General features: G+C 29.3%; 1 protein-coding gene across 1 annotated transcript; it reads left to right on the top strand.

Annotated features, from left to right (window-relative positions):
- LOC109347645 (BRI1 kinase inhibitor 1-like) lies at positions 2,069-3,233 on the top strand. The gene has a single exon (XM_019587594.1). The coding sequence runs from the start codon at positions 2,209-2,211 to the stop codon at positions 3,142-3,144; it is 936 nt and encodes a 311-aa protein (XP_019443139.1). The 5' UTR covers positions 2,069-2,208; the 3' UTR covers positions 3,145-3,233.

Genomic DNA, 8,530 nt, shown 5'->3' with positions numbered 1-8,530 from the left:
GAGAGAGATAAATGTTATTTTATTGTTAACTAACAATAAAAATTATAATTTAAATGATATATTTTATTATAATTTCAATTGACATTTTTAATTGATATTTTTATATTTAAAAGAGAATTATTTATATTAATAGTATTTAAAACTAAGAAGTATATTAAAAAAAATTGGAGGGCATTTATGTCAAAATTTCCATTTCCTCTCATTTTCTCACCAAAGGAGGAGAGAAAGATTTTTGTGTAGGTCCTACATGTTTTTTATTCTCTCCTCCCTTTCTCTCTTCTCAACCAAACAAGATAAATTATCATTTTCTCTTCAATCTCTCTCTCACTCTTTTCTCTCCCTTCTAATTCCCTTCTACCAAAGAGAGGTTAAGTACAGTTAAGTGCAAATATTAAAATTTTAATGTTGGAAATTCAAATATGACAAAGCGAAATGACATTGTTTCATGGTCAAAATACAAACTTCTTCTTCCTCCCTCCACCATCCAGGAAAAAACATTCATCTCAATCCATCAAGATTTTCATGTGTATCATAATAGTCATTATTTTATATCTTTTTTAAGTCTGAAACACACAACAAAATGTTAGCTCCGTGACAAGTAAACCTCAACCTTTGTTGGGAAATCTCTACTTGAACCTAGTAGAGATATCACCTTATCATAAAACAGAACTAGAAATGAGAGTAATGACTACAGTCAACACAAAAAATTAAGTCATTATTCTTTGAGCAACAGCAACATAAAGTGGTTTATATACTAAGATGTTAGTGAGCTGCAAATCATAAAGCATCTCACTACCAAAATCATCATAAGTTAACATCGTCAAAACCAAGAGTATAATCACCATATCACATTCTTCAATTTAAAAAAATGATACTTGCATAAAATTATATGATAAATAATTGTACAATCCTCATATCTAAGTGAGTGTATATGATAGCTACATTTTTTATCCGTCACTCCATATACATTTTTTTATTAGTCAAAAAAGTAAAATATAAATTAAAAATATATTAAGTTTATATTTTTTAACTAATAAAAAACAATTAGAGTAGTACAATATTTGGGAGAAAAGATGTGTTCCAATGTCTATCAAAATGGATGGGGATGGTGATGTGTTTCATAAAAAGAGAAGAGATGAAATGATGACTAATATACTATACACAGAAATCTTGAGCGACTGAGATGTTTGTTATTTTCTAGAGCTGGTGACGGAGGAAGGAAGAAGAAGCCTATTTTTTTTATTTCGACCCTCAAACAACGTTATTTCGCTTCTTCAAGTTTGAATTTTTAGCATGGAAGTTTTGGGAAATCCATGTGTGCACTTCATGTGTTATGTATGCAATTATGTTATTGTTAACAAACCCCAATGGGCATAGGGATTAAGGTGTGTTATGTAGAAGAAAAGTATAGACTAAGGTTGTATTTTATTTTTTTTAGGCGAATTTGGTATCTTAAAGGACCAAAATAAGTGTTTATTCCATAAAAATTAGTATTCACATCATAAAAATCCAATAGTTATAATGAAACTTTTATTTTCAAGTATACATATCACATGGTATGCTGTACTAATATGATGCACAACACTCACTTCTATATGGGACATCACTTTTTATATAAATAATTATATATTTTTCTATAAAATACACTATAAAAAAATGACATATGTCATAAAGTATACTTTAAGGTGATACTTTGTGATATATGTCAATTTTCTTATAGTATAAGAAAAATTTGTTAATTAATTTTAAAGAGGGATATTATTTCTCGTTTAGTAATATTATTACAAGAATTCCTTAACAATTAACTCATTACATGATATACAATAAGTTAAATTCCATAGGGCAACTTAGGCTAAATTAGTCAACCATTAATACTTAGAAGGTACTATTCTATAACATAGATACTTCTTCTATCATTTTCGGACAAGGATCAACTATTTTTAATTATGTTTTATTTTTTTTCTGGACCAATTATATACTACTACATGAATAAAAGAAAAATTTTAAAAATAAAAAATAATATTATGATTAGTTCGGGATAAAGAATGGAACACTGATGGGAACAAATGCTCTCTCCATCATTTGGTGCTTTTCTGTTCTTTATCTTTCTAAAGCTTTGTTATCATTCATACACAAGAAAATACTACAATAACAAAAACTTTCTCTCTGCCACCAAATCTTTTTAGTCTTCAAGCCAATCTTACTGTCATGGAAATCCATCAACACCAAAAGAACATAGAAAGAGATGTGAAAAAGCAAATTGAAGGAGAAGAAAAGTTAAGGCAAGAAAATCAACAAGACCAATCATTAAAGCACTCATCACCATCACCTTCAGAATCTACCTCTCCTACTCATGAATTCTCCTTCACAATCACTCTTAACTCTTCCTCTACCACATTCCTTGATGATAAATCCATAGCTCCACCTTCTTCACTTGCAGTTGATTTATCTCCTGCTGATGACATTTTCTTCCATGGTCACTTGCTTCCTCTTCACTTCTCATCACACCTCCCTTCTTCGCCGCGATTTTCGACAAATTCCATGGACAGCTTCACCCTCCCAATCACAGAGTTGTTACAAGATGAAAGTGTCACTAATGACAATAGTGTCAGATGCAGCACAAGCAATAGAGGTAACAACATCATAGACACCAACAACAAGAACAACAACATAGAAAGCAACAATATAGGAACAAAGGGAGAAGGTGATAAAAAGTTCAAACATGCTTTCTCATTGTTTGGTTTAACAAAAGGGCAAAAAGGGTGTCAAGATAGAGATAAAGGGGATAAAGAGAATCACAAAACGAAGCTAAAGTTTAATGTGATTCATGCACTAAAGAAGTATATAAGAATTGTTCTTTTCAAAGGAGTAAGAGAGAAAGTTAGATTCCATGGACAGTCACAATCTTATTCTTATTCAGGGAATGTTAATCCAAGGAATAAGAAAATTTTAAGAGGTTGGAGAGGACAATTTTCAGCACCAGCATCAATGAGGACTTCCCCAACAAACAGTGGATTTCTGCTTGCAACTACAGATCTTCCTCCTGCTAGTGATAGTACCATGGAAGAGTTGCAGGCAGCTATTCAAGCTGCAATTGCTCACTGCAAAAGTTCAATTGCAAACGAAGAAAAGCGCAAATGCTAATACATAGTTACCAGGTTCATAATACTCTTTCGGTCTGTTTGCGAATTGAGTTTCAGATGGGAAAGAAAGAAAATGGAAGGATTTGGAGCTATCTTAACAATATATTTCATGGTTCTCAAGTTTTCCTTTCTGTTCATTCCCCTCCAAAACTCAACTCCCAAACAAATCATTGATTACCAATTAAGTTGATGCATTAATTTTTATCATATAGCTATAGTACTTTTTATCATCGCGGTTCATCATTCTGTACTTTATTATGATAAAATTTATTAAAGATGAACTTGAATAGCAATTTGTTACATGGTATACAAGATTAATAAGTGAGCCCGTCACTATGATATGTGTAATTGTGTATAAGAATTTATGTGGTTCACAGGGCTGCAAGCCTGCAAGTGAATCTAGTAACAATGTGATGTACTGATCAGAGATAATATTTTTACTAGTTGTATTACCTATTATTAGTTTCTCATATGCATTATTCATTAATTGGATAAGATTCACAACTGGAAATAATATATAAAAGAAATTAATAATATGTTTTGTTCTACTCCAACTTGTACTGTAAATCATGAATTTCTAAAATCTCCACTAGCTAGAGCCTAGAGGTTCTGTTTCCATCTCGATCAGTGATAGAAGAATTGCTACCAATCCATAATTATACATATAATTTACAAGAAATATAAGTTATTCAAGTCTGAAATCTCATATTAGATATGAGAAGATAAATGAAATCATTTATAAATGGAAAAGACTAGTAAAATTATTGTTTTAAAATTTTAGTTCAAATTACTTATAGCTCTTAACTTTTCTCATGCTTTGGTAACAATCAAATTCCTCGATGGTTAGAGGCTTTGTGATTGGGATGGCTAGGACATGATGGGTTAAAAGGAGAGCATATCAGTAAGCATTCGGTACCCATCCTTGAGAGGGAAATGTTAAGTTTTCAAGTGTGAAGTCTAACAATGAAAGTGGTTCCCCAATCATAGACAAATCCAACAATATTATTATTTAACTTACATTCTCGATACCAGATTAAACATATCAAATATCCTTTATAAAAGAAATTTTATAATAACGAATTCAAATTTAGTAACTACTATGAGCAAAAACATAGCAGGTAGACATGAGTCAGAAGTTCTCATCTCTAAAGGTCAATGTTTATCTCTAACATTCGTAACAACATGAGAGTTGGTCTATGTTATTCCTTTTCTTCCATTTTCCTATGTAGTGTTATTTTGTTTCCCTTCAAAATCATATCGAGCACCAGTACAAAATTTGGAACACATATGATTAGTCAGAAAAATTAATAATTAAAATTTTAATTTAAATATATTTTTAAAATTAGCCACAGTCAATAATATATAGAGTGACACAAATTGTAATACAATAAATATATAGAGGTAAGGTTACTGTAACTATATGCCTCTATAAACAGAATAAGGTTATCATGTGATGACCTTAAGAAAAACAGAAAATATGTTTATTTTTTATTTTTGCATCAAGGGTGTCCCATGATTGATGGCCGGAAATAAGTTTTGTTTTCGCCAATTAAATATTTTTAGCATAAAATTTGAGAGCATGATTAAGAAATTCAACAATCTATTAAGTATGCTGGACTTGTTGATATATTAAGTTTATTATTGATTACCTTAAAATCTATTACATGTAGAATGAAATATGATATGCTTAAGTGGAAAAAAAAAACAGGTAATTGAATATCATATTTTAGTTTAAAATTATAGGGTGTGTTTGAGAAATTGAGATATTTTATCACATTTCTCTATCTCAAACTCATTACTACCAATAAGATTTTGACAAATATATATCAAATAAATATTAAATTAATTTTTTAATTTAACAGCCTTTCATGTGATAAAATTTGATTAGTTGAGAATAGAGGGATAGAGTTATTTTGTCATAGATAATTTCTGTTCGTGTTTGAGAATCTTGCCTCTGGAGGAGGGAGGGAAGTGATGGCTTTGAAAAGCGTATGTTGTGTGAGAGTGATTTTTTGGAGCCATCTAAAACCTTCCACCATCCTATTTTTTTGGTTCCCCAAATGTCAAAGTACTTAAATATTCTAACTAAAATCTTATAATTACATTTTTATTCATTCTCATTATTAATTAACTTTTTATAGAAAAAATAAAACAATATTTTAACATTATCATTATTTTAGTTAATATGTTGGGAACAAGCCCACAACAAGCCCAATTCTCTTCCCATTTAAACCTCCCAAATAAAGGAGAATAATAACTTGATTTATCTTCTTTTCTTTTTCCTTCCTCCCCTCCTTGCCATTTGATGTCTATCCTTCTCTTTTACTCAACTCCCAAATATAGCATTAAGTTCTATGAATCTCACCACTTTACTCCAACTTATCAATTATTTTTTATTATAAAACTTCTGTTACCATTATCCATTTAGTACTCAAACTTGAAATAAATTTTCTCAAAATATTTGGGGATGAAGAAGATTGCCACCCAAAATCCTAGGTGATGGACCAAACTTAGCTTAGATAAAAGATTACACTAATTAAAAAAATAAAATAAATAAATAAATTTGTTTAGGATGAAACCATGACAATATTACTAAATGACAATATATCGATGTTGAGTTTATACTTACCTAATTTTAAACTCGAAATACAGAATTCGAACCCAACTTAAGCGGAGTTGAAAGCAATATTACCATCTCCGAACCCGTTGGGTTTCGAGTAACCCAAACTTAGTCATATCAGGTTTTTCCTGTTAAATTCAAATTAAGTTCGGATAGACTTATGAGTTCAATTTTTATTGTCACCCCTAACTACATGCAATTAAGGGCGAGAGCATGTACCAGACAGACTTAACAACTAGGAGTAGTAACGAATTTGGGACCTAGGGTCAAGGTGTCCAAAATGTTAAAAAATAAAATAATAAATACCATCAATTATAAAAAGATGAAAATATTAAAGTCACACAACATTTAAACATATTTAATTAAATAAATTATATATTTATAATTAATATCGATTTAATTTCATATTTTGAAATTGTTAAATTATCAATTGATTGTCAATGTTATTGAACATTTCTCATTAGTTATAAGTCCAACCTATTTTTCACAATTTTCATAGTTGAATTCTACAATTATATTGTTAACTTGAAAAAAGAATAAATTAATAGGTAAATAATATATTTTTCACTTTCAACCAACTTATCTTAAAAGTTAATGATTCATTTCAAAGTAGCAAATTCAACATTGTTATGCATATTAATGATGTAAGTCTCAAATTGATAATCAAATATCATCATATCAGTTGAACAAAAACCACATGGATAAAACTTTATGATTTCAATCAATTTTGTTATACAAAATTAGAGAAAAAATCGGCTAGACTCAAATAATATATACAAAAAAGAAGACACAAAATTGTCTCTGATAAATGATATATAGTTTCTCAAATTGCATAATCATTATATTATAAAATAATTCAATACAATAATAATTATTTATTTTTTATAAAGCATGATATGTAGTCATTTACAAAAACAATATTAGGTTTGTAAGGTTACACTAATATACATATTTTTTTAATAACCAGGGTGTGCTTTTGCACCCCCTGAACTACACACAACACCGTCGCTGGCTAGGAGAGCTCAATCCACATAAAAAAAAAGTCAAGTAAGATAGAAACATAAGGAATACCACTTTGGCCATAGTTTCAAATGTAGCTAATTAAAATAAGTATTTGTTGAGATACCAAACAAGTAAAAGTCCAAAAAAATTTAAAAAAACTTAGTTGTAAATCCAACACGTGGGCCATTTTAAAGTTGGTGTCATACTTAAGAGGAATAAAGAATTGTTCAACATTGTGAAACCTAATTATGTCCAACCCTAAAACCTTTTTTCTTCAAAATAATTATTTTTAAAAAAATAAAAAAATAATTTTCTAGTAACCTATATCTTTTTCTCAAAATAATTAATTAAAATAAAAAAGGAAAAACCCAATTAGAAACAGGCTTCTAAAAACCCATACTATTTTCTCTTAGAATAAGCAAAAAAATAAAATGATTAATAAAATATTTTCTATTTTTTATTTTTCGAAAATGTGATGTAAAATAAGTAAAAGATAATTAAAACTATTTTTTATTTATTTTTATAATTAAATTCAAATTCATTAAAAATTAATAATAAAATCCTATGGAATATTCTAAGTATCTTCATTTAAATTTCAAATAAATAAATAATAAAAAACTTGGTCAACGGTTCAAAAAATTAAGTGTGGTTAATATCCCTTAAAAAATGTTGAAATTATTTTAGGGAAAGTTGGTTAACATAATTTAAGGGGAAGGGGTTATGTAAATAGGTTATAAATAGCCATTAGGTTAACTACAAAGAAGATTTTCTGAAGAAAAAAATAGAGAAGAAAATATAGGGAAATTGTCTTGGGATCTATGCTAAGAGAAAGGAAGAGTAGAGGTATTATGTGATCCAACAGAATCGATCCCAGCAGTAGCAATATGTGTCTGAGTTCATGCTGTTGGATGCAAGGACCTTCTCATTGACCATGTTTGGGACGCGTTAGATCGCGACACATAGTCGAGCTCACCTCCCTTCGGGTGGTCACATTACACCGGAACCAAGCACCCTTTTCATAACGTGAGATCGCGTGGAGACGTGTGTATCTCAAGCATCATACACCTACATCAGCGTCCATTCAGTTGCAGAAACGTTGGCGGGTGCAACCTCCGTCGGTGGATTCATCCATATCTGATCAAAGCCTCTCTAACAGTCAATCCAGTGAAACCATGTGTATCTTAAGCACGGTGCTCCCGTTCTCACAACCAAACAAGATCGCCAAATGGCATTGTCTCCACAGCAGACTTTCCAGCCATTGTCTGGGAAACACGTCAGTCACCATATTTATTCTTATCCGCATAGGATTAAAACTCACTCAATCTCTCGTTTTCTGTTTCTAAGTCAAATTCTTTTTTTGTTTAATAATAATTATTATTATATTTAACCAATAAAAAAATTATTTTTTGGACAGTAAACAATAAAATATTGTATAATTTTTTGGAAGATGAATTAATAATTTTTTTTATACATAAATAATAAAAATAAAAATTCCTTCATATAGCTAACAACTAATAAACTTCTTTTATGATTTTTTAACAACTAATTAATTTTTTTATTTTCTCCTTTTTTGTAATTAAGTAAAAATTGTTATAAAAAATGAGAGTCTTTTTACTAAAATAAAAATTGACTTTTAATAATATTTATTTGATTTTAGAAAAATATTTTTACGTGACAATTTCATTATCATTGTTTATAAAAAATTTATAACATTTTGGGATCAATCAAAAGACTGAGGAGGCAGGTCATGGTTACACTTCTTGTC

Source organism: Lupinus angustifolius, chromosome LG05 (genome assembly GCF_001865875.1).
Source record: "Lupinus angustifolius cultivar Tanjil chromosome LG05, LupAngTanjil_v1.0, whole genome shotgun sequence".
In the NCBI taxonomy this organism is placed as follows: domain Eukaryota; kingdom Viridiplantae; phylum Streptophyta; class Magnoliopsida; order Fabales; family Fabaceae; genus Lupinus; species Lupinus angustifolius.
The sequence above is the reverse complement of the archived record's forward strand: the minus strand, read 5'-3'. Positions and strand labels throughout refer to the sequence as shown.

Bases quoted from the DNA above. Each gene is read 5' to 3' on its own strand.
- LOC109347645 (XM_019587594.1), top strand. From the start codon at position 2,209: ATGGAAATCCATCAACACCAAAAGAACATAGAAAGAGATGTGAAAAAG.